At 31.7% G+C, this 26,438-nt stretch overlaps 2 protein-coding genes across 5 annotated transcripts; both read right to left on the bottom strand.

Annotated features, from left to right (window-relative positions):
- Positions 1–1,389: 1,389 nt before the first annotated feature.
- LOC132630467 (tropinone reductase homolog) lies at positions 1,390–2,703 on the bottom strand. Its single transcript, XM_060346032.1, has 3 exons — positions 2,535–2,703; positions 1,778–1,890; positions 1,390–1,693 (listed from the first exon to the last, which is right to left on the bottom strand). Exons 1-3 carry the CDS (start codon positions 2,686–2,688, stop codon positions 1,526–1,528), a joined length of 435 nt encoding a protein of 144 aa, XP_060202015.1. The 5' UTR covers positions 2,689–2,703; the 3' UTR covers positions 1,390–1,525.
- An 11,385-nt stretch (positions 2,704–14,088) lies between these two features.
- On the bottom strand, positions 14,089–25,958 carry LOC132630465 (tropinone reductase homolog). 4 transcript variants are annotated; one of them, XM_060346031.1, is made up of 6 exons: positions 25,763–25,958; positions 24,891–25,143; positions 18,257–18,473; positions 17,637–17,638; positions 17,180–17,290; positions 15,910–16,170 (listed from the first exon to the last, which is right to left on the bottom strand). In XM_060346031.1, the coding sequence occupies exons 1-6, from the start codon at positions 25,849–25,851 to the stop codon at positions 15,991–15,993; spliced, it is 852 nt and encodes a 283-aa protein (XP_060202014.1). In that variant the 5' UTR covers positions 25,852–25,958; the 3' UTR covers positions 15,910–15,990. The 4 variants fall into 4 exon arrangements, with proteins under 4 accessions (XP_060202011.1, XP_060202014.1, XP_060202012.1 ...); XM_060346028.1 differs by lacking the exons at positions 15,910–16,170; positions 17,637–17,638 and adding an exon at positions 14,089–14,493 and having other exon boundaries at positions 17,180–17,270; XM_060346029.1 differs by lacking the exon at positions 17,637–17,638 and having other exon boundaries at positions 15,910–16,111; positions 17,180–17,270; positions 25,763–25,955.
- Between the last annotated feature and the right edge of the window lie 480 nt (positions 25,959–26,438).

Here is a 26,438-nt window from a genome sequence, read left to right as displayed (position 1 = left end):
AACTTCCTCTTCATTCTGTAACCATCGTTCCTCCTTTTCTTTACAAAGATACTTTTTAAAGTTTATAATTTCTTATTAAAGTTGTAGGAATTTTTTAGCAATTTTAACAAAGGAATAATTTATCAGCAGTTTTAACATTTTTACCCAAGCATTTATGTTTAAAATTAGTTTCAACATTTTAAAAAGATTTTCCGCATTTAAAACTTATCAGCTAATCCAAACGGGCTCTAATTCTCTTTCCATTATTTAATTAGGAAACTTTTTGCATATATATATATATTTTAAAAAAAAAATGAAATGGTGAGGCCTTATTTATTTGATTTAATTTAGGTCTGAATTTTATTTATCTTATTTAGCCATTTAAGGATTTGATTTAATAACAAAATTTTAATATTATTAAAAGGTTATTAATATATATATTAAAAAAAATTGAAATTGTGAGGCCTTATTTATTTGATTTAATTTAGGTCTGAATTTTATTTATCTTATTTAGCCATTTAAGGATTTGATTCAATAACAAAATTTTAATATTATTAAAAGGTTATTAATTTCTTTTTTGCAAATATGACTTTTCTCTGCTACTTTATCTATAGCAACCACTAGTTATCATTGGACAATCACCATCATCAACCACCAACCACTACTGTCACATTCAATCACCACTGCTAGTCGTTACCATATTGTGTTGGGATCGAAATAATCAGGATGTTATGCAAAAACTAATAATTGCAAACCTTGGCGGCGATAAATCAAACGACATAGAAACTATTCTAAAAGAAACATAATACTTAACATGATTTGGTCAACTGACCTATATATGAGAAAATTAATATAAAAGAAACTATAAAAACTATAGAGAGAATAATCTTTAATCTTTCCCTAAACAAGACTCTTTAATGACTACATTGCGGATGCTATCATGTTGTTGTATGAGAAGAAATGATATTCTATTTATAGAAATCAAAAACTTCTTTTCCAAGAAAAGGATAGATGTGGTAAAGTCCTTTTCCACCAAGAAAATATTTTCGAAGTAAAACACAATTATGGTAAAATCTAAACAGTGTAGGAAATTCAGGACAAACCCTCACAGATTCATCATCTCCACCATCAAAATCATCATAACTATCAACCACCACCATCACTACTACTATCGCATATAGTAGAAATTTTGTCATAGTATTTCTATACCTTAATTATTAATTAGGGAAGAAACTAGTATTATTCTCATTACCATATACCCATAACTCTTAACTAACTCATGCCAACGAAAGGAGATAAGTAAGGTATACATAGAAATCCTGAAAGGAGGTTTAATCTTTATTCCAATCGTCATCTTAATTATAATTTGATGGTACTCTATATATATATATATATATATATATATATATATATATATAACTAAACTAGTAATTTGAAATTCGTAAAATACTTTTCGATGAAAAAGTATTGAGATTTATTCCAATATATAGTTAGAATTTTGATTCTTCATGAATAGTAAAATCCACAATTGTAACCACAACATGATTTAAGGACCCCCATTGACTGTCATTCCTCCATCAACACAAATAATTTGACCAGTAATGTATGAAGAAGCACGTAAGCAAAGAAATGCTACTGTTGCTGAAACTTCTCTTGGCTCTCCCATGCGTTTAATTGGAGCTCGACTAATTAAACATTTAAACATCTCATCTTCCTGAAATTTATCATGGATTATTAATAGATATTTTAAAAAAGGAATATAAAAAAAAGTTAGGGAATCCTGAAATTGGAATTTTACATTCATTGATTCTTTGGGAGGAGTTCTAATGATCCATGGTGCAACAGCGTTGACACGAATTTTGTCCTTTGCCCATTCACATGCTAGATTTTTTGTAAGTTGATTGATGGCTCCTGATACGAGTTAATGGAGTCCAATAACAGAAAAGGAAAAAACAAAATCAGTTCTATACATTGAAGTATTTACACTTACGATCATGTCACTTGTAAAATCATTACATAGTCAATTTCACGTATGATTACTGAACAATTTTCCAGTCATATAATTATCTTTATCACGTTAAAGTAATTGAACTTTTCATAGCATAAAAAAAAAAGTCATAAAACTATTTAATTACATTAAAGTAATTGATTTTTTTCCACTATAAAGGTAAGTTCACTAATGATAGGTAGATTTTGTCGTTAAATGAGCAAGTTTAGTAACTCTACTGATATACTGGATAATAGTCAGTTACTTTATGATTTTACCATTAGAAATGATAAAGTTTAGCAATTTCATTATTGTAGTGTGGAAAGTTCAGTCACTTTAATAAGATAGAAAAATAATTTGTCATTCTATTATTAATTTGTTACTGCGGATACAGGTTGGTGATTGTACGTAAATTATTATTATAAAGTAAAATAATAACTAACCTACTAACACAAATTAAATTACAAAATAATATAAAACATTTTATACTGTCTGTATATATAACTTAAATTTAAGAAAAAAAGAAATTGAGCATGCACAATGGAAAAGGAGAAGATTGAGCCACTACCTTTGGAGGTAGCATAGATAGAAGAAGAAGGTACTGAAGCAATCCCAACTGCAGATGAAAGGAACACAATGCTCCCATTTCCAGAAGCCTTTAACCAGGGATGAGCAAGTTGAGACAAATTGTATGACGCTTCAACATTTGTTCCCATTATCATGGAGTAATCTTCTTCAGTAGTTTCTGTGGCTGCTTTTGCCACAATAGTACCAGCATTGTTCACCAATTTTAAAGAGAAACAGTGGTGGATCATATTTATAACATCAAGGTTTTCAAGTAATCACCAAATCTGACTTCTAAAGTTTATACTGGTAGAGAGATAAGAGTACTTTTGATTAATTGCTCAATCATGTTTTCAATATCACGTCCCCTCACGTATAGGTCTGATTCTATTTTATTAGGCCAAGTACACAATTTTTTTCTTGGGGAAAGAATGTCGATGTCTCCTGAAAACAAATTAATTAGCCGCCAATATCTCTTTTACTTTCATGCCCCTGAAACTATTTACTCGAAATGCCCCCAAAATTATGATACCATTATACACCATGTTGGTATCATGTTCATTTTTTCAAAAGACACTTTACTAAAAAAAAAAAAAAACTATGATACCGTCGTCTTATATACATATACTGTGATGGTATTATGGAGGACTGCTTCAGTCCTTCAATGAGACACTCCTCAATCCTCCGTGATACCATCGTGGTACATAAATATATTAAGACGATATCATGGATGACTCCTTCAATCCTTCTCTAAGTCTGATACCATCATGATATATAAATATACCGCAATGGTATCATGGAGGGAGGGATTGGGGTACTCGGGTAAATATTTTTATCCGGTTGAGTAAGAAGCGAAATTTGTTTAGGAGGGAGCATGGACAGATAAATATTTTACATTTCAGGGGTATTTTGTGTTGTTTTTCCCTTTTTGGGTAAAAAACATAACTGTGTAGCATTTTAAAAATATTTACAATTTCTTAGCACAACTACTTTATTTACATGTTTGTCAATGCATTTATTTTTAAACCCAATATCACGTCATCCAAGCCAGCGAAAAGTTAGGCACCTTAAATATCCCAACAACTTTGCCCTGATTTCATGCACAGTGAATTTTTCTTTCCCTCGCTTCTAAAGAATTTTGTTGATTAGCATAAATGAGTATTTTATTAGCAATGGTAATTTTACTTTCTTTCCCTTTTTTCAACCTTCTCTCTTTAATTATAATATGGTTTCCGTCTTTATTATCATTATAATTATACTCATAATATTTGGTATAATTAGTACTACACATTATTATAATTATACTCATATTATTCTTGGTATAATTAGTAATATATATCATTATACTCATAATATTATTGGTATAATTAATACTATACATATTATACTCATAATATTATTGGTATAAGTAATAGTATACAAATTATAATTAAAATATTACTGGTATAATTACTATTTCAAATTATTATATATACTACTTTTCTTTTGACTAGTAAATGATTTACCCTTTAACCAAACAGTTTGTCAAATTTAATTAATTATCCCTTTCACGAATCAATTGTCAAACTTGAGGCCGGTTGATAAACATTTTTGTTATTTTCTAACTAGGGGTTGGCATTCAGATTAAAACGGGCAATTTGTAACGATTTCCCTTATTCGGTGGTGGTCTTTAATTTTTTGCCCCGCCAAATTGGTGGTCTTTAATTTTTGTCTTTCGCCTAATACCTCGAGATTTGGGGTTCGAATCTCGGCCCAGTAAAAAAAAAAATTGCAAGGCAGAATTTCGTAGAAAAATTAGACCAGGCTTTAAGGCAAACATCTGTCATTTGCCTTAAGGCCTAACTTTTGCCCAAAATTAGGCCTTAAGACAAACTTTCTTTTTTGTGCGGATTGCCCTTCTTTTGGGGTGGTCTTTAAATTTTGTCCCTCATATTTGTGGTCTTTAAATTTTGTCCCTCATATTTGTGGTCTTTAAGTTTTGTCCTTCACTTGAAAAGGTGGGCGAATACCTGAGTTCGAACCCTCGCTCGGGTATAAAATAAGAAAATAATTTCGCAAGGCAAGACTGGGGGGTAGGGGGTACGTGTATGTCTGATCCGGCATACACTCCTTAAGGAAAAACTAAAGTTATGCCGGATCCGGCATAACTAAAAATCTGTCCCGTAAGGCAGAACTTTTCCTTAAGGTATAGTTTAGTTATGCCTTATGGGGCAGACTTTTGGTTAAGGCATAACCAAAAGTATGCCCAATAAGGCAGAACTTTTCCTTAAGGCATAGACTTTGCCTTATAAGGCAAACTTTTAGTTATGCCTTAAAGAAAAGTTCTGCCTTATGAGGCATACTTTTAGTTATGTCTTATGGGGCACACTTTTGACATAACTAAAAGTATGTCCCATAGGGCGGAACTTTTCCTTAACGCATAACTAAAAGTTTGTCTTGAAAATTAAAAAAAATAAAATATATATATGCCTCAAAGCAAAGTCTGGCCCCCTCCGGCAGAGCGAAATTCAAACTCTGCCTAGCAATTTTGTTTAAAATATTTGACTGAGCGGGGGTTCGAACCAGGAACCCATGGGTTTTAAGCGAAAGACAAAATTTAAAGACCAACAATTTGAGGGGCAAAATTTAAAGATCACCCCAAAAGAAGGGCAATTCGCAAACAAACTTTTACCTTAAGGCCTAACTTTTGCCCCAATAAGCCTAATTTTGGGCAAATGTTAGGCTTAAGGCAGAGGTTTCGCGAAAGCCTTGCCTTGCGGAATTCTTTTTTTTTTTTTTTGACTGAGCCGGGGTTCGAACCCAGAATCTTAGGATATTGTCAGCCACTTTTTTAAGCGATGGGCAAAAATTAAAGACCAGCAATTTGAGAGACAAAGATTAAAGACCAACGCCTTTGAAGGGAAATCCACGCAAAAAAAAAAAATGAATTAGAACCCCAACTAATTCAGATACGCGTTGAATAAATTAAAGCCCATTAAATAGGGACACACTCTCCCTACCAACACTCAGAGTTTGAATTCGAAATCTCTAATTAAGAGTGCAGAGATCTTATCTATCCCATTACAATCCTTTACGTAGTTTATGAACACTTACAACACCTATTAGAAAATTACAGGCGGCAATTTAAAAGTTTTCTTGGTCCAAGATGGCGAGCAGTGCGGGTTGCACATTCAAATATATATTTCTATTATATACTAGTGTAATTTGGCTGACATTAAAATTTAATTTGTAAATTTTTTTTAAAATTTTTCTGCTCTTGTTTCTTTATTTTTGTAACATTAATTTGACACTTTAAAAAGACTTTTACAATTTCAAAGCACAAAAACGTATATGAAAGTTAGAAAACATTTTTCTTAGTTGTATTAGATTCCTTTTAAAAAAAAAATCAAACAATAGAAAGCTCTTCTAATTTATATTTTACTTAAATCTTTTGAGATTAAAGTCTCCGATGATCCAAATTGAGCTTTTCATATGTTATATTAATTTAATTTGATTCTACGAATTGAACTCATATTGACTAACTTATTTTTTACCAAAAGATATTACAGTATTAGATAAGTTTTATGTAAAAAGTGTGCCATGTAAAATTTGATTAATTATTATTGTACTTCGAAGTTCATTTTTCGATTGAAACGAAAGGGCTATAATTTACATTTTAAAAGTATTTAACATTAATATAAGTTTATATGCATTTATTACTTTAATTTTAAACTTTATTCTACCTTAAGTGAAATCTTTATTAATTACTTATTTTGCCAGCATGTATGACACAAAATTACAGGAGAAAATAAAATAACTTTACGTCTAACAAGACGAATAAAAATTGAAAATAGCAAATGATAATTAGTAAACAACATCAACAAATACTAAATATTATTATAAGAATAATATTTTAATTCAATTATTAAGCCTCCATTAAGATAGAATTCGAATGACAAGATAATTCTTTATGTGTCTATAATAAATTCTTAAGAAATAATATATTTTAAAACAAGTTTAATAATATTTTCTCAAAAGACTCATATATATATATATATATATATGAGTATGCTTTGTGGGGTCCAATACAATCTTTCTCATGACATCATTATTTTTAGTGGCATAAAAAAAGTCCCTAAAATTCTACCAAAATATTTGAGGATTCACAAAGTCATAAAAACTTCAATTAGGGGTAAAAGATAAATAAATTCATTTGAGGACTACAAAAAGTTGGTATTATCAAAATCCATGTGGAGTGGTCTAAAAAAAAAAATGAATGAGAGCGAAAAATGAAAAATGAAAAGTCAATAAGGGAGGCCACATGTAAGCATCTTATTAGTGTTGTGAGGATGTGAGGACTACAAAACTCACTATCCTCACTTACATATATATTTTCATTATATATAAGCGGCTTGGGGGGACGAACACGGCTCCCCAAGCTTGTACCAACAGCTTCACGAATTGTACCCGCATTAAATTCTTGTACCATGAGCTATATAATTTGTACACTTTATTTAACTATTTTTATATCTCATGTAGACATGTGTCATAATACTTAATATTTATTCCCTTCTCATGTATAGCCGTATGCATTTTAAATTTAATTCTCCGACACATTTATTTCCTCCGTGCACTTTTACTTGTTCACTTTTGACTTTTCGTGTTCTAGCTGAATATTTATTCTCTTCTCATGTATAGACACATACAATTCAATTTTAATTCTCCTACACAAATTTATTTCCTCCATGCACTTTAATTTGTTCACTTTAGACTTTTCACATTCTTTGAGAATTAATAAATCTCACGTGCATATATGGCATAATACTGAATATTTATTCTCTTCTCATGTATACAAGTGTGCACTTTTATTTTAATTATCCGACACATATTTATTTCCTCCATGCACTATTACTTGTTCATTTTGACTTTTCACGTTATTTAAGAATTAATAATGAAGCACTCCTCCCATCCCATATTACTTAGCCACATTACTATACTTGACTTTTCACGTTCTTTAAAAATTACTAAAAATGACATAGACATGTGTCATAGTACTTAATAGTTAATTCCTTTCTCATGTATAGACGTATGCACTTCAAATTTAATTTTGCGGCACATTTATTTCCTCCGTGCACTTTTACTTGTTCACTTTTGATTTTTCGTGTTCTAGCTGAATCTTTATTCTCTTCTCATGTATAGACATATGCAGTTCAATTTTAATTATCCTACACAAATTTATTTCCTTTGTGCACTTTAATTTGTTCATTTTTTACTTTTCACATTCTTTGAGAATTAATAAATCTCACGTGGATATATGTCATAGTACTGAATATTTATTCTCTTCTCATGTATACACGTGTGCACTTCTATTTTAATTCTCCGACACATATTTATTTCCTCCATGCACTTTTACTTGTTCACTTTTGACTTTTGACGTTATTTAAAAATTAATAAATGAAGTACTCCTTCCGTCTCATATTACTTGGTCACATTACCATACTTGACTTTTCACGTTCTTTAAGAATTAATAAAAATGAAGTACTCCCTTCGTCCATATTACTTGGCCACATTACTAAAAATATATGTCTATTTTTCAATTCTATATTATCTTCTTTTTTATTTCTATTATCCCCATTTTCTTTCTTTGTCAATACTTTAAACGTAAAGAGAGGACGAACAATAGCAATGCAAATTTGTACCAAAAGTTATTTTAATGCTCCTACACACAACTTGTTCACTTTTGACTTTGCACGTTCTTTGAAAATTAATAAATAAAGTATATATTTTATCATAATATCCATATTTATTGGTATATAGTCTCAATAGCCTCAGAAAATGATTTGAAAATGAATAATTAATGTGAAGGGTAAAATAAGAAGAAGATTTTTTTTTCCTTGATATGTTAATGTCGACAAGTAAAAGTAAAGGGAGGGAGCGACATTTATCTCCGTTTTCCTTCATTGTCAATACTTTACTTATTTACTCTCCTTTGTAGTCTTTGATTATTGTTTCTTTACATTTATAAAATGTATTACTTTATATTTTCATTTCAGAATTAAAATATGATGATTAATGATATAACATATATCTTTCTAATTTTGATTCTTTGTAACAATTAATATAAAAAAATATAATATATTTTATAATTAATTTAATAAAAATATTTTAATCCAATATATCAACCAAAATGGTTCTTATTTTTGGATCTGAACAGTTACTTAATTGAAATGGATATCAACCTATCGGTATACATATAAAATATTAAAGAATTTAAAAGAAAAAATTTAGAATCAAAATATTAATTTTCCCTCACATTCTTACTAATTTTCTTTTACATCAATGAACAACTTTTATTGTCATGATAATGATAAAAAAAATCCGACTCTTTCCATCTCAAAGACTTTTAATTACAACTAAAATGATGGTACATAAAATACATTTTGTATATGTAACAACAATTAGAATGTTTTTAAAATTTATTTTCAAAATACAAATCTTAAAGACTGGCTAATTAAAGTGAATAGACATGTTCGGCCCGTGCATCGCACGGGCATGTATTGCTAGTTTCTATTATATATAAGTGGCTAAGGAGGACTAACGCCGCATCAAATGCTTGTACCAAAAACTTTACAAATTGTACACACAGTGAATGTTTGTACCAAAAGCTATATGACTTGTACACTTTACCCAACTACTTTTTTATCCCACGTGGACATATGTCATAGTACTTAATATTTATTCCCTTCTCATGTATAGACGTATGCATTTCAATTTTAATTCCCCGACACATTTATTTTCTCCGTGCACTTTTACTTGTTCACTTTTGACTTTTCACGTTCTTGCTGAATATTTATTCTCTTCTCATGTATAGACGTAAACAATTCAATTTTCATTCTCCTACACAAATTTATTTCTTCCGTGCACTTTTGACTTGTTCACTTTTGACTTTTCACGTTCTTTAAGAATTAATAAATTTCACGTGGATATATGTCATAGTACCGCATATTTATTATACGTATGCACTTCAATTTTAATTCTCCGACACATATTTATTTTCTCCGTGCACTTTTACTTGTTCAGTTTTGACTTTTCACGCTCTTGCTGAATATTTATTCTCTTCTTATGTATACATGTATGCACTTTAATTTTAATTCTCCGGCACATATTTATTCCCCCGTGCGCTTTTATTTGTTCATTTTTGACTTTTCACGTTCTTGCTGAATATTTATTCTCTTCTTATGTATACATATATGCACTTCAATTTTAATTCTCTGACACATATTTATTTCCTCCGTGCACTTTTACTTGTTTATTTTTGACTTTTTACGTTCTTTAAGAATTAATAAATGAAGTACTCCCTCCGTCCCATATTACTTGACGACTTTTCACGTTCTTTAAGAATTAATAAATGAAGTACTCCCTTCGTCCCATATTACTTGGTCACATTAAACGCCCAAGGTGGACGAACACAGCAATAATAAGTTGTACAAAAAGCAACTGAAATTGTACGCTAAGCAGGGACTAACATTTGTACATTTCAGAAGTTGAACATTAATTTTACCTCTTGTGTGTTTACTTTTTAAGTCCCCATGGGTTCGCAGTATCTTAATTGTCCTTTCATTTCCTTCATTTGGCATATACTCCCTCTGTCTCAATTTAAGTGTCTACGTTTGACTAGACATGAGTTTAAGAAATAAAGATAGACTTTCAAATCTTATGGTTCTAAATTAAAAATGTGTATAATATAATAAAATATCCTGTGAATCTTGTGATTATAAACTTGATATGTAGGATATTTGAATTGTCAACTTATTAAATATAAAAAGAAGCGGACATAACCAAAATAAGATAATTTTTATTTTTATTTTTAACAACCAACACTCAAGTGGACGAACACAACAACGATAAGTTGTACGAAAAGCAACTGAAATTGTACTCTGAGCCGGGACTAATATGTGGACATTTCAGAAGTTTAACATTAATACTACCTCTTGTGTGCTTACTTTTTAAGTCCCCACGTGTCTGCAGTGTCTCAATTGTCCTTCCATTTCCTTCATTTGGCATATACTCCCTCTGTCTCAATTTAAGTTTCTACATTTGACCAGACGCGGAGTTTAAGAAATAAAGATAGACTTTTGAATCTTGTGGTTCTAAATTAAAAATGTGTATAATGTAATAAAATATCCTTTGAATCTTGTGATTATAAACTTGACATGTAAGATATTTGAATTGTCAACTTACTAAATATAAAAAGATGCGGACATAACCAAAATAAGACTAATTTTAACAACAATTGAGAAATTAAGGGGAAAAATAAGAGGAAATGAAAAAAAAAATATGGAGACTCGCTAAGGAGAATCGCAGTATACTTTGCAAAATATACAAACCAGAAAGATTAACTAAATTGAGTAACCAAATTAATCATGTTGGGCCCCGTGCATCGCACGAGCATAATTTGCTAGTAGTAGTAATAAGCCTCTAAGGAGGACCAACACATCATCAAATACTTGTACCAAAAGCTTTACAAATTGTACACGCAAGGAATGCTTGTACCATAAGCTATATAACTTATACACTTTACCCAACTATTTTTATTCCATGTGGACATATGTCATAGTACTTAATATTTATTCTCTTCTCATGTATAAACGTATGCACTTCAATTTTATTTCTCCGTCACATTTATTTCCTCCGTGCACTTTTACTTGTTCACTTTTGACTTTTCACATTCTTGCTGAATATTTATTCTCTTCTCATGTATAAACGTATGCAGTTCAATTTTAATTCTCCTACACAAATTTATTTCCTCCGTGCACTTTTACTTGTTCACTTTTGACTTTTTACGTTCTTTAAGAATTAATAAATCCCACGTGGATATATGTTATAGTACTAAATATTTATTCTCTTCTTATGTATACACGTATGCACTTCAATTTTAATTCTCCGGCACATATTTATTTCCTCCGTGCACTTTTACTTATTCACTTTTGACTTTTCACGTTCTTGCTGAACATTTATTCTCTTCTCATGTATACATGTATGCACTTCAATTTTAATTTTCCGACACATATTTATTTTCTCCGTGCACTTTTGCTTGTTCAGTTTTGACTTTTCACGTTATTTAAGAATTAATAAATGAAGTACTCCCTCCGTCCCATATTACTTGGTCACATTACTTGACTTTTCACGTTCTTTAAGAATTAATAAATGAAGTACTCCCTTCGTCTCATATTACTTGGCCACATTACTATACTTGACTTTTCACGTTCTTTAAGAATTAATAAATGAAGTACTCCCTTCGTCCCATATTACTTGGCCACATTACTAAAAATATATGTCTATTTTTCTTCTTCTTATATATAAACGCCCAAGGTGGACGAACACAACAACAATAAGTTGTACAAAAAGCAACTGAAATTGTACTCTAAGCAGGGACTAACATGTGTATATTTCAAAATTTGAACATTAATTCTATCTCTTGTGTGTTTACTTTTTAAGTCCCCACAGGTCTGCAGTATCTTAATTGTCCTTTCATTTCCTTTATTTGGCATATACTCCCTCTGTCTCAATTTAAGTGTCGTTTGACTAGACATAAAGTTTAAAAAATAAAGATAGACTTTCAAATCTTATGGTTCTAAATTAAAAATGTGTATAATATAATAAAATATCCTCTGAATCTTGTGATTATAAACTTGACATGTAGGATATATGAATTGTCAACTTATTAAATATAAAAAGAAGCGGATATAACCAAAATAAGATAATTTTTATTTTAACAACCAACGCCCAAGTGGACGAACACAACAACATTAAGTTGTACGAAAAGCAACTGGAATTGTACTTTGAGCCGGACTAATATGTGTACATTTCAGAAGTTTAACATTAATACTACCTCTTGTGTGCTTACTTTTTAAGTCCACACGTGTCCGCAGTATCTCAATTTTCCTTTCATTTTCTTCATTTGGCATATACTCCCTCTGTCTTAATTTAAATGTCTACATTTGACCAAACGCGGAGTTTAAGAAATAAAGATAGACTATCTTGTAGTTCTAAATTAAAAATGTGTACACGTCAAGTTTTTAATCACAAGATTCAAAGGATATTTTATTATGTACACATTTTTAATTTAGAACTACAAGATAGTCTATCTTTATTTCTTAAACTCCGCGTTTGATCAAATGTAGACATTTAAATTAAGACAGAGGGAGTATATGCCAAATGAAGAAAATGAAAGGAAAATTGAGATACTGCGGACATGTGGGGACTTAAAAAGTAAGCACACAAGAGGTAGTATTAATGTTAAACTTCTGAAATGTACACACATTAGTCCGGCTCAAAGTACAATTCCAGTTGCTTTTCGTACAACTTAATGTTGTTGTGTTCGTCCACTTGGGCGTTGGTTGTTAAAAAAAAAAATTATCTTATTTTGGTTATGTCCGCTTCTTTTTATATTTAATAAGTTGACAATTCAAATATCCTACATGTCAAGTTTATAATCACAAGATTCAAAGGATATTTTATTATATTATACACATTTTTAATTTAGAACCATAAGATTTGAAAGTTTATCTTTATTTTTTAAACTTCATGTCTAGTCAAACGACACTTAAATTGAGACAGAGGGAGTATATGCCAAATAAAGGAAATGAAAGGACAATTAAGATACTGCAGACCTGTGGGGACTTAAAAAGTAAACACACAAGAGGTAGAATTAATGTTTAACTTTTGAAATATACATAGGTGTTGTTTGAATTTAGGTATTGTTAATAGACAAATGCGTCCCCATTTGCTGAAAAACATTAAGATAGGCGAGAGGAAAATTAAGCATCAGAAAGTTATCCCTCCCATTTTTATATTTTCTTGTTGGTCTAGTTTATTCTATACATTTTTCATTGACATTTTAGTTAGTCATTCGACTTATTTATGAAAAAAGGAAAATGTATACACGTTTCTTTTAATTTTCATAGTGGTATATTAGATTAGTTTCAGGTGATCAAAGTGTGTACCTCATTTAACAACAAACATTACAGAAAAAAAAGTTAGATTTAGCTACAAATTTCATCGTTAATCCATCAATTAATTGCTCCTAGCCAACAAATTACAAATACTATTTTAAATAAAAAATGATTGTCGATCCTATTTAGCTAACTGAATAAAGGAAGAAACTCAATCCCTCAAAATTCTTGCTTCAAAAATTTAAGTCTAAAGTTTGCCATAGATAAAAAAACCCTGTCACAAAGTTGATGAATTATGCCGATGAATCCACTGCAGCAAAAATAAAAATCACATTATTATAAAATAAATAAATTTTAGATATATATATATATATATATATATATATATATATATATTCATATCTTTATTGGAAGAAAAATAAATGACTAGAAATATAAAAAGAAGTAAAAGCTCAATATTGTTAGCGGAAGCGTATGCTATCAAAAGACAATACTACAAATCACAAGTAAAATCACAATAAAACATCAATTGCCATAGAAAAAAATCAAGTGTCACAAAGTTGATGAATTATGCTGATGCACTGCAGCAAAAACAAAAATCACGTTATTAGAAAAAAAAAAAAAAAAACTCAATCCCTCAAATTCTTGCTTCATAAATTTAGGTTTGAAATTAGGGTTGACAGTCCCTAACCTAGAATATCAATTTCATTACTCACCAGTCACGGCGTTAGAGATTAGTCTAAACTTTTAATAAAATATCAATTGCCATAGAACAAAACAAATTGTCACACCAACAAGCGTTGTGGTGTAATGACTGGTACTGCTTCATTCTTAATCAAGAGGTCTCGAGTTCGAGCCTCCTTGGGTACGGAGTCACCATTGTTAGAGAGTGTTTTGCCCTCCAATGTGGGCCTACCCGACATGAATCCGGATTTAGTCGGGCCCCAATGTGGGTACCAGACACCGGATGAGAAACCAGAATAAAAAAAACAATTGTCACAAAGTTGATGAATTATGCCAATGAATACACTGCAACAAAAATAAAAATCACGTTATTAGAAAACAAATATATATATATATATATATATATATAGACACACACACAATCATGTCAATATTGGAAAAAAATAAATGACTTGAAAGCTCAATATCGAAAGAGACTTAATTGTTAGTTCGTGGCAATGGTTTATATGTGGAGCTTAATTAGCCGCCATTAGGTAGCAACCATATTTTAGTTGGACTAATATTACGTTTTTTCTTTTATCACAAAAAAGATTTAAACTTGAAAGTTTTAATTCCATGTAACTTCTACTTTGGAAGTCTCCTCCAAGGCTCTAACCAACCGACGGATTAGAGGTCCTAATTCGGTTGTCCAATAGGAATAAAATTGGAGTACCATCAGATCTTACTTGCCAATTTCCATATAGAAACTACTTCAAAAGAACGTGTACACATTTTGTACTAATCTTCCAATTAATTGACCTTTTTAACGATTTATTTCAAGTAAAATTTTATTAATTTTAAAGTCCTAAACTTTAGATATATATTTAAACAACGAAAGGTTTAATAACCAAATTTCAATGGATTTATAAGTCTTAAATATTAGGAAAATAGTAAATGATAATTTTGTCTATTGCAGAGTCTTTTAACTTTTTTTTTTTTTTTGTGCGGATTGCCCTTCACTTGGGGTGGTCTTTAATTTTTGCCCTTCAAATTAGTGGTCTTTAAGTTTTTCCCTTCGCCTAATACCCCCAGGTTGTGAATTCGACCCCAGATCAGTAAAAAAATAAAAATAAAAATCGCAAGGCAAAATTCTACGCATGGGTAGAAGGCAGAATTCTGCCCATGCAAGTTGGGCCTTAAGGGCCAAAAGTTAAAGACCGACAATTTGAGGGGCACAAATTAAAGACCACCCCCCAGTGAAGGGCAATCCTGCAAATTGCCCGTTTTTTAATGAACGACAAAAAGTTCAATCAACATATCTAAGACCTTTCGTGCTTTTAGGCCTCAGTTGTTCGCACTTAGTGGAGGTCTGACTCTGAATGGTTCAGACCTTAGGCCATTAAATGCATTTGTTAGATTAAGATCTAAGGACTTATTTGGTCTGAATAGATCTTAATCATTAAGATCTTGAACAAAGTCTTAATATCATTAATAAGAGGTATTTTGTATGAATAACTTTTAAGAATTATTTTATATGAATAATTTTTAAGAATTATTTTACTCAGATTATAAAGTGGTAATTAGTTTTTCTCTAAATCATTTTGCACCGCAATTTGGATTATTTATTTTTAGGAAAAATCAAGAACAAAAGGCAAAGAAAAGAAAATGAAACATTGCCATATGTTTTATCTTAAATTTATATATAATATTGTTACGTCAAAATCAATCAATTAGAGTAGACTAGCAAAATATTTTCAATTTAAAATAATCAAACATCAAAAATTGGTTTCATCAAACAACTTCAGAAAAAGTTGATCTTGCATATCAATAGAGTACATACATAATCAACACAAAGATTAATGGTTAGAAAGAATCATTAATTGTGAGTCCACCATCAACACATATAACTTGGCCAGTAATATATGAAGCAGCTGGGAAGCAAAGGAATGCCACCATTGCTGAAACTTCTTTTGGTTCTCCAGTTCTGCAGATTGGTGTTCTATTAATACTTTTTTCAATATATTCTTTTGTCACTGGATCTTGCTGAAATGATTAGATAAAATTTCAATAACAACATAACGTTTTCTTGTTCATATATATAGCTGAAAACAGTATTAAAACACGAGCAAATTAAACACGAACCAATCTGACTATGATTGCTGACAATCATTAAATATGGCAAATTACATATTAGGCCAGTCAGCTAAAAATAATTACATTTGCTATCAAATATACAGAAATATACATAATATAATGTATTAAAAATGTATATTTATGTATATTATACATTAATATATAAAAAATATACATGTGTTGGCGATGGGCATTTATTTGTGCAATTTCCCCTTTAAAAATATGATAGATAATCCCAATTGCATTTTAAAATTGTTAGATTGCCCGACATTTGCTGAGGGATGGACAATTCTCACCTCTTAAGCTGATTTTCAAGATTGAGCCAGATCTGTCAATTTTCTAATCATGGTGTCATCAGTGATAGCTACACCCGTTCATATTCTTAATTAATTCACTCAATATTGGGCGTACGGGGATGTTAGATTAACTTACGTTGGTAGAGAGATTGTTATTTCCTTATAAGTTATTAGGCAATTCTCAACTCTGAGTTAGTTTTTGGAGTTAAATTAAGCTCAATATCCAATTTTCTTATCATGGCATTATCAGTGCGACATCCATTCATATTCTTAGTTCACTCAATTTTGGGCGTGCGGGGCACATTGGTAGAGAGATTGTTATTTCCTGATATGTTATTAGGCAATTCTCAATTATTGAGTTAGTTTTTGGAGTTAAATTAAGCTCATTATCCAATTTCTTATGAGAAACTAATTCACAGTTGCACGATTGGTTGAATTATCTCCCTCATAGCTGAAAAACGTCGTCACAAACGGTTTGAAATTCGCTATTGGGTGAGTACACCCATAAAGGGTGCTAGTTAATTCACTATTCAATTAGTTAATCCTCCATTAAATCCTTGTAATTAATTGACTATTAAAAACACCGACATAGAAAAATACTCGTTTCAGGGAAAGAAGGTTACCTCCGCTTCTTCGAGAAGTGGTGTTTTGATAATCCAAGGTGCAACTGCGTTGACTCCAATATTGTCTTTAGCCCACTCGTAAGCCAAGTTCCTTGAAAGTTGATTCATTTGCTCCTTTTAATATGGAAAGTACAAAAGAATTTTATCTGCTGTATTAGTAATTATACTACCTTTAGCTGCATCTATTACATTTTTCCTATATCTTTTTTTTGGTAAATAAATTTTTACATTACCTTTTGGATGTGCAATAGTTTTTCCTATATCAAATGCAATAGTTTGAAACTAAACGTTTTTCCTAGATAATTTTGTTATATCCATATATCTTGTGCACATGGATGACGATGATCGAAGTCAAATTAGAGTATGGGACCAGAACTCGCTCATTTTAAATTTTTAATTGCATTGTTGATAAAGCAAGATCGCACTAAGATTGAGAACACTAATAAACTACTTTAACTCCTTTTATGTAATTATGAACTGCACGAAATTTTATCAATTTTAACGCAACTTATCTCTTGCAGTATACCGTAAAAGATAACTTATTGTCTAGATAATTTCAAATTATTTAGTAATTAGTGACACTTTAGGTCTCTATCTATCCCTAGTTAATTGCCGATTGCCCACATTGCTCTAACATTACATTTTATGTCAAATAAGATCTAGGACTTTGACATGCCCTAGTGGGATTAACAAATTGAATAACGTTTACTCTGTGTCTCTGTCCCTCTTAAAACTAATATAAAAAGTGTTTTTGGTAGGACGGAAGTCATTTTCTAGATTTTTTTTTTTTTAGAAAGTTATTTACTTGCGTTTGGTTGACAAACCATACTTTCCAAGGTAAACACTTTCCATTGAAATTGGGAAAATGACGTTCCATCCTTCACTTTATAATCAGAATATTGTCCGATTTGCTAATATATAATTATTAATTTTTAATAGATATTTTAAAAAGTATATATTTTTCACTCACCAACCAAATACTAAAAAATATTTGTATTAAAAATATTTTTTTCCGTATGCAGCTACTTTTTTTAGTGATCACATGAGTAACATATTAATTAAATGATATGAGATTACCTTTAGTTGCTGAATACATGGAATTTGTTGGCAATGCCACAAGCCCCGCAACAGAAGAGATAAAGACGATGCTTCCACTTCCTGACGCCTTTAGAACGGGATGTGCAATTTGAGAGATGTGGTGAGAAGCTTCAAAATTGGTTTTCATGAGAATAGAGTAATCCTCTTCATTGAACTCTGTTGCTGGCTTACGTATCAGTGTTCCAGCATTATTTATCTATCCAAAAATATGGTTAAATTACTTTAAGCATAGAGTGATAGTAGATGTTATAATAAAGGGAAAAGGGTCAAATATACCCCTCTAATTTGTTTGTTAGCTAACTTTACCTTTCATTGGATAAATATACCCCTACAGTGTACAAAGTTTACACCGGTTTCTTTATTTAGATGGAAGGCCCCGAATCTAACATAAATTACCTGTTTTTTAAAAATTAACCCACTTCCTTTGATGACCCGCCCAACTCACCTTTTTAAATAACTCATACCACCCAAATCCCATTTCCCCGAAACAAATCATCAGTTCCCTTTTCATTTTCTATTTTCTACACTTGCAAAATCTCTTCAAAAACTAGTTCTTTTAATCAAAGAATCAAAGAATTTCAAGAAGCCTGAAAGTTGGTAGTGTTGGGAGTATCTCTTTTCTGTTAGAAAATGAGAAACAGAGCAAGTAATCTTGCTGAGGAGCAGCATCAACAGTGTAGAAATCAAGAGGAACCGTAACGGGTTTTGAAAAATCAAGAGTTATCCCCGCCGTCTATCATCACAACCAGCTAAATTTCAGAGTAATTTAAGATGGTCATGGGATCACATTAGTCTGAGAGGAAATAAGTGGAGAAAGAATGAAAATACTGAGTCAAACGTAAGCTTTTTGATCAGTACTAGTATAACGACTTTCAAGCAAGATCTAAGGTTGAAATTATGGTTTACAAAACTGAATGATTTTTATTATTTCGCCTTCTTGGACTTATCTCAGCATATATTTAGCTAAAACCAACATAATATGAGAAGTAGACAGGAGCCTACTGTATAGAAATATAGCAGAAGAAAAATAAATCGGGAAAATCTTCTGCTAACCCAAGATCGTTAACTAAGATCGGAAAATTCAACTAAAGAAGAGGAAGCTATAGAAAGGCAAAGAAAGATTTGAGGTAGAACTTTGTTATGTAAGAAGACTCCTTGAATTGACTTGTATTGGGTTTTTATGGGTTTAACTTGGGTTGGGTTGGCTTGGCTTGGTTACAAATGACTAAGGCCACCCCTATTTATACTTGTGTAGGGATGATTCTAGAAATACTTCTAGATACATCCATAAGACAAATCTAGTTATCTTTCTATCTTCTAGCACTACTTAAAATATCTAGATATTTCTATCTTCTATTATAAATATCTAAGTGACTAGATTTCTAGACATTTTCTAAATACAATATATATCAAAGATATTACATTATAACTTTCTAGAAACTCTTCTAAATATCTATGATATTTTTGTTCTTCAAGAAAATTAACTTTAATTTTTTACACTCCCCCTTAAAGTAATTTTTTGGAAGCTATCCTGAACTTGTCGCGGAAGAACTCAGACGAAGCTTTTGGGCATGCCTTGGTGAAACTCTCAGACATACTTTCCTGTCTCCTCTTGCTTCTTCAAATGACGAAAGTTTTTCGCCATTAATTGGGCCTGCAACGAAGCATGAATACGTACCGGGAAACTTCTCATCTTTGTAGCGAGCTCACTTAACAATATTTCTTTTTGGCCTTTGTGAACCACGTGAATCATCTCCATGTTGAGTTTTACTTTCTTGAGTTTCCAGACTCCCCCTTTTTTCTTAGCTCCTTGACAATTGTGTTATCCGGAGAAACACCTGAGTCGGTGACGATCTGACCATTAATTTCCTGCGAAGACTCAGCACTACCGTAGGATGCACTACCAGATTCCTTTTTCAGCTCCTCAATGAACTGTTTGTCAGCTTTAGAGCATCCGAGAGCCATATTATATGTCTCTCCATATGAAATTGAGCCTTTAAGGTCAACCTCTTTATTTATTTGACCGTCAGCTTCTCCATCTGCTTCCAGTATTTGATCTGAGCTAGTGATTGACTCTGATATGGCAGATGATTGACCAGAGACTTCAACTTCCACTACAACTCCCTCAATGCTTTCTCTAGAATGGTCACCATTGTCATGTATAGTTTCAGAAACTTCATGAACATTCTCCATGTCCAGACTTTTATTACCAATTTCAGGATTTGCTTCATTGATTTCCTCGATGGCAGCTGCCACATCAACAGTCTGAACGGCTTCAGAATCTTCTTTCTTTTTGTTGATGATACCAATGCGTTCTTTCTCCACGTGATGGACTGTATTATCTCCTGAATCCACGATCCGGTCTTTTTTGAAATTGAGGGAGCCTAAGGCATCTACTGCTCTAGTCTCAGCTATGAAGCACCTTCCCCAGTCTTCTTCTTCAGCAACTTTCTTAGTTTGAGTCAAGTTGCTTTCTTTGGCTCGGCAAAATCTTTTTATGTGTCCTACTTCACCACATTGGTAACATTTAATAGACTTCTTACATAATGATTAGAAGAATCCTTCTTCTGTCTTGATGAGCTTGAACCCTCATGGAAGTGAGAATGTGTCATATCTCTTGAGCCACTTCGCTCTTGTATTTCTTTAAAATTCCCCTTGTTAGCAACAAGAGCATTTCCTTCCCTTTCTTTAATAGACACACTAGCCATCTGTTTGGCTAGTAGCTCCTGTAATGACAACAAATTCTCAAACTCCTCCAAGGATGGTTGTTGAGCCCATCCTTGAATTGATGTAACAAAAGGAATATATTCTTTCTTCAAACCACGAATGATAATTCTTCTCATTCGTGCTTCAGAGATAGCCTCATCCGGATTTAATAATGAGATCTCTGAACATAAGTTCTTAATCTTAAAAAAATATTCGACAATAGAAAGATTACCTTGAATGGTGTTAGCCAATTCATTCTCCAAGATCTGTAGCCGCGCTTCATCCTTCTTATTGAACAAACGATCAAGGGTCCTCCAAATTTCATGAGCTGATTTGCACCTTATAATATGATCAAACAAGTTGTGAGAGATGGATCTCTTCAGGATGAACTCCGCCTTCGCATTAATTTGCTTCCACTTCTTGTATGTGCTGCCATTTTCAGGTCCGTCAATAGGAGGACTTGTGTAACTACCATTAACAACATCCCACAAATCCTCTCCCACAAGGTATGACTCTATACGTGTCTTCCATACCTTGTAATTGGACTGATTCACTAACTCCATCCCCAGTCCATTAACACGGCCGCTTAAATCCATTTAGAGAAACCAGTTGAATCTACCACTAAACCGATCTTGAAATAAAATCCAGAAGCCAACTTGTGGCTATGGCTCTGATATCATGTAGAGAAATATAGCAGAAGAAAAATAAATCGGGGAAACCTTCTGCTAGTCCAAGATCGTTAACTAAGATCGGAAGATTCAACTAAAGAAGAGGAAGCTATAGAAAGGCAAAGAAAGATTTGAGGTAGAACTTTGTTATGTAAGAAGACTCCTTGAATTGGCTTGTATTGAGTTTTTATGGGTTTAACTTGGGTTGGCTTGGCTTGGTGACAAATGACTAAGGCCACCCCTATTTATACTTGTGTAGGGATGGTTCTAGAAATACTTCTAGATACATCCATAAGACAAATCTAGTTATCTTTGTATCTTCTAGCACTACTTAGAATATCTAGATATTTCTATCTTCTACTATAAATATCTAAGTGTCTAGATTTCTGGACATTCCTAAATATAATATATATCAAAGATATTACATTATAACTTTCTAGAAACTCTTCTAAATATTTATGATATTTTTGTTCTTCAAAAAAATTAACTTTAATTTTTCACACCTACATCTTCTAATAAATGGGCGAGCTAAATGTCTCTAATCAGTAATTCTGAGAGAAACCTTAAATTTAGCAACCAGATGTGGCAATGGCTTGATGTTATCTTGAACTGAGTCAAGAGTTAAGGGAGGAGTTTCTACTTTGATCGGCATGTCACATATATCGCTGCCTATGTTCCCATCCCTTTCACCTCCTCTTTCCCTTGCAAGTCGAACTCAATGGTTCAATAATTCAAGAACAAACCGTTCTTATTTATTCTTGTTTTTTTTTTTTTTTAAATCTCAAAATTATTCTTACTCCCTCAATTTTATTCTCAGAATTTGTCAAATTATATTCATCTAAAGATGATTATTTATTGGGAGAAATGGAATTTGTGTGATAATATTGGAAGATAAGAGTTGGTGTAGGAAATTGCTGCAAGTTTTTGAAGAATTGAAGAAATTTGGGCAAAGTAGAAGAGAGAAAGAAGTTGGGTACAAGGAAGAAGACCCTGGTTTGGTGGGTCGGGACGGATGAACCAAGGGAGTGGGTTAATTTTTAGAAAACAGGTTATTTATGTTGATTTGGGGTTTTCATCCAAATAGGATACAGTGGTAAACTTTATAGATGGTAGGAATATATTTATCCACAATTACTAACGGAGCGTAAAATATTTAGATTTAAGGGAGATCTATATGGGATAACTAACTCTAGTACATATTTAAATTTAATAGCTATGGTATAATTTAAGGGAAATCTACATGGGATAACTAACTCTAGTACATATTTAGATTTAGTGGCTATAGTTTAGATTAATTACATCCTATAGTTAAGAGTAATATGTTAAATATAATTGATAGCTATATATATATATATATATATATATATATATATATATAAAAAGTAGAATACTTTATTATTACTTCCATCATCACTGTCAACCTAACCACTACGCTACTGCCCTCCCATCTCTCTCTCCCCCCTCTTCCCCCTATTGCTCCGGCGAGGAGCTCTAGCTCCGGTGAACCGAAGCAGCCGTGCTCACGACGACCCAAATCACGAACACCACTACTGTACAACCCCCACGAACTCCACACCATCGCCACTGCCAGCCCCTTCCCCTTTTCCTTTTCTTCTCCCGCTTTTTCTTCTCAGATCTGAGCATTTGTCATCCTCTCCGGCATCTTCTACGTTTTGCTATTCATTGTTGACACTATGCTGCTTGTCCTTTTGTTATTTGCTTTCTCGGCCATCAGACTTTTTTATATTTGACCGGAAAAGACACTGTATTTTCCGGATCTGACCGGAAAATACACAGATCTGACCGGAAGTGTATTTTCCAGATCTGGCCAAAAAATACACTGCATTTTTCAGATCTGATAAAAAAATACACTGTATTTGTTATATACATACAATGTATACAGTGTTTTTCGTCTGTATTTCAAAGAAGATCTTTGCGTAGACAAATGAATATAGCCAATTTGAAGTGTATACAAATGAATACAGTGAATTTTATTTTCTGTATTCAGTATTTGAGTATATTCGTTAATTTTTTTAGTGCAAAATTTAGTATTTAGGGGTGTATTTTGAAGAATATTTTTTTTGTATACAAAAGATTTTAAATATAATAAAGTGAATACAGTATAAAAGAGACAGTGTAAAAGTAGCTACAAATGAATACATCTGACTTGAATAAAGCGAAATCTGAACTTGAATACAGCGAAATCTGACTCAGTTGAATTTTGAATACAATTCGAATTTTGAATACAATCTACTGTAGCGTGTGAATACAATCTACTGTAGCTACGAAATGTAATTAGCTAAAGTGTAGCTATGCCTAAAAAAAAACCCCTCAAAATGTAGTCATTAATGTAAGTTCCTCTATATTTAACCCTTTTCCCTATAATAAATAAGAAAGAAAGAAAGCAGAATTGAATAGAGGAATCAAATAAGATTTTTTTTTAAATTAGAATCAAAGAATAATTGAATAATTTAAAGTGTTTTTTTTAAAAAAAAATAATTTACCCATATATCTTTTCAATAAACATGCATTCTATTTAAGGATAAGGCCAAGCTAAAATATATTTCGTATGTTCTAATTTATGTGATTTATCCTTTTTAATATTTTTCAAAAACAATAATATCTTTCTATATGTAGAAAAATTTAAATTTAAATTTCTCATTTTACCCTTAACGAGATGATTTATAATCCCATATGTATTTATGGTTTGTATTAGTCTACCAAAAATTTCAATTTTTTTTCTTTCTTTCTTAAACTCAATGTCAATTAAAGTGTATCACATACATCGAGATGAACAAATACTCCCTCCGTCTTAAAATATTTGTCGCATTTTTCATTTACACGCCCATTAGGAAAACATTTATAAAGGTAGCATTTTGATATTTTACCCTGTTAACATATTCATCGTGTTCTCTCTGCTCAATAAATATTTACTCCATTAATGATGAAACCTCTTAAATGTTAGTATGTGAACTCACAAATCAGCCCATTGATGTAATTAATACAAGGGTAAAATGAGAAAAATTACTTAATTTTATCTTGGGTAAATAAAAAGACAAATATTTTTAATAAGGACGACAAATATTTGAGACGAGGGAGTAGTAAAATTCTTTTTTTCTTTAAGAAAGGAACACTATCAAAATATTTTGTAAGCCAATTCATTTGGACCCTACGACTCTTTTTCCTACTAAAAAATCAGCCCTAACTTGCTAGGAAAAAAAAGGAATTAAAAAACTTACTAGAATGTTGAGCTTTCCCTCGAAAAAATTGATAACCTTCTCCATTAGCATCTCTCTTTGGGGTCGCAATGTCAAGTCACATACACGTCCCTCTACTTTGAAACCTTTGCCTCTCCAATTCTCTAAACACTGGTCCAGCTCCACTTGGTTACGAGAACATGTATTCTCTAAACACTGGTCCAGCTCCACTTGGTTACGAGAACATGTATAAACTATAGCACCAAAACCAGCTAATTCTTCTACTATGGCATGTCTAATTTTCGACCCAAAGAAAAGAGAAACAATATCACCGTTCCAAAAAAACATATTCACGTGGTCTAAGTAAAGAATTTAACTTCTATGCATTGATACTGTACAAGAATTTTTACATAATAACAGGAAACGGTTCATAATAAATACAAAAACGGACGACTTGCGCTATTATCGATTAAATAACACTTAGGAGCAGAGCTACAAGGTTACTTACGGATTCGATTCAGCACAGTAACATTTATCCAGACCCTTTATTTTTAATGATAAATTCACTAAATATGTGCAAAAATTAAATTTAGAATTCAGTCACTAACATCTAATTTCGCTATCCTAAATTTAAGAAAAAATCACCTGAATCATTGCTCACCCAATCGCTTAAATAAGAATAGCCGGCGGATGTATAATAAATGCATAACTCACATATAATGTGTATAATTATGTATAACCAGTGTATACCGACTTGGAAAGGTAAAACATACCGTCAGCAGACTATTTGTGTAAGAATTCCAAAATTTAAATCCCGACTTTGTCTCTCACTATAAGGATATTATAAAAACTTTTTATACCAGTGTGGATAAGTAAAATTGGTGGATAAAACACTTATAACTAAATAAGTTTACCCTATGCCTTTAGTGCCTCCAGTAACAAGGGCATTTTTCCCTTGAAGAGCCCACCTTCCATCTTCACTACTGGATTGGTTTTCTGCCATTGATAGTTCTTGCTAGTGATCAACTGCAGTAGAAGAATCGGAATCTACAAAAGAGGTGATAGATTTTGTATTAAATAGGGACAAAATGTATGAGACCTGAATGGATAAGAAAAATATGGCTTACATTTTAAATGGTTCAATAGCTGTATTATATTTTTAAGTTTGCACTACAAACAAATAGGTAATTTGCAGAGGTTGAAAGTTGCAAATCGTGGAGGTTTTAGCCTCTTTTAGCAAATAGCAAAAGCTAAAACATCCACAAATTATAATTTTCAACCTCCGCAAATTATCAATTTTTTTGTAGTGTTGTGAGACACACAATGAATATATATATGTGTCATGTCAAGCTATATTATATGGGCCAAGCTAGAGAGTCATGTCAATTTATAATATGTGGCCACCCTGGTATCACAATGGATATCTCTCTCTTTATCTTGTTTTTTCTATCCTTCGACGGCAACAATACTGTTAAATATCAAAATCTGTTATAAAACTATATAATTGGAAATAAATAAGAGAAGCAAACTAATAACTTTGTAGAAAGGAGGGAGATATTGTATTTCACTTCTTGTTGATATCTCTTCACA

This window comes from Lycium barbarum, chromosome 3, assembly GCF_019175385.1.
Source record: "Lycium barbarum isolate Lr01 chromosome 3, ASM1917538v2, whole genome shotgun sequence".
In the NCBI taxonomy this organism is placed as follows: domain Eukaryota; kingdom Viridiplantae; phylum Streptophyta; class Magnoliopsida; order Solanales; family Solanaceae; genus Lycium; species Lycium barbarum.
The sequence above is the reverse complement of the archived record's forward strand: the minus strand, read 5'-3'. Positions and strand labels throughout refer to the sequence as shown.

Coding starts and splice junctions, on each gene's coding strand:
- LOC132630467 (XM_060346032.1), bottom strand. CDS start 2,688: ATGATAATGGGAACAAATGTTGAAGCGTCATACAATTTGTCTCAACTT. Junction 1,891..2,534: donor TATCTATGCTACCTCCAAAG/GTAGTGGCTCAA, acceptor AACTCGTATCAG/GAGCCATCAATCAACTTACA. Junction 1,694..1,777: donor CTCCCAAAGAATCAATGAAT/GTAAAATTCCAA, acceptor GATAAATTTCAG/GAAGATGAGATGTTTAAATG.
- LOC132630465 (XM_060346028.1), bottom strand. CDS start 25,851: ATGGCAGAAAACCAATCCAGTAGTGAAGATGGAAGGTGGGCTCTTCAA. Junction 18,474..24,890: donor AGGGAAAGCTCAACATTCTA/GTAAGTTTTTTA, acceptor ATTTTTGGATAG/ATAAATAATGCTGGAACACT. Junction 14,494..17,179: donor CACTTCTCGAAGAAGCGGAG/GTAACCTTCTTT, acceptor TTTTTGTTGCAG/TGTATTCATTGGCATAATTC.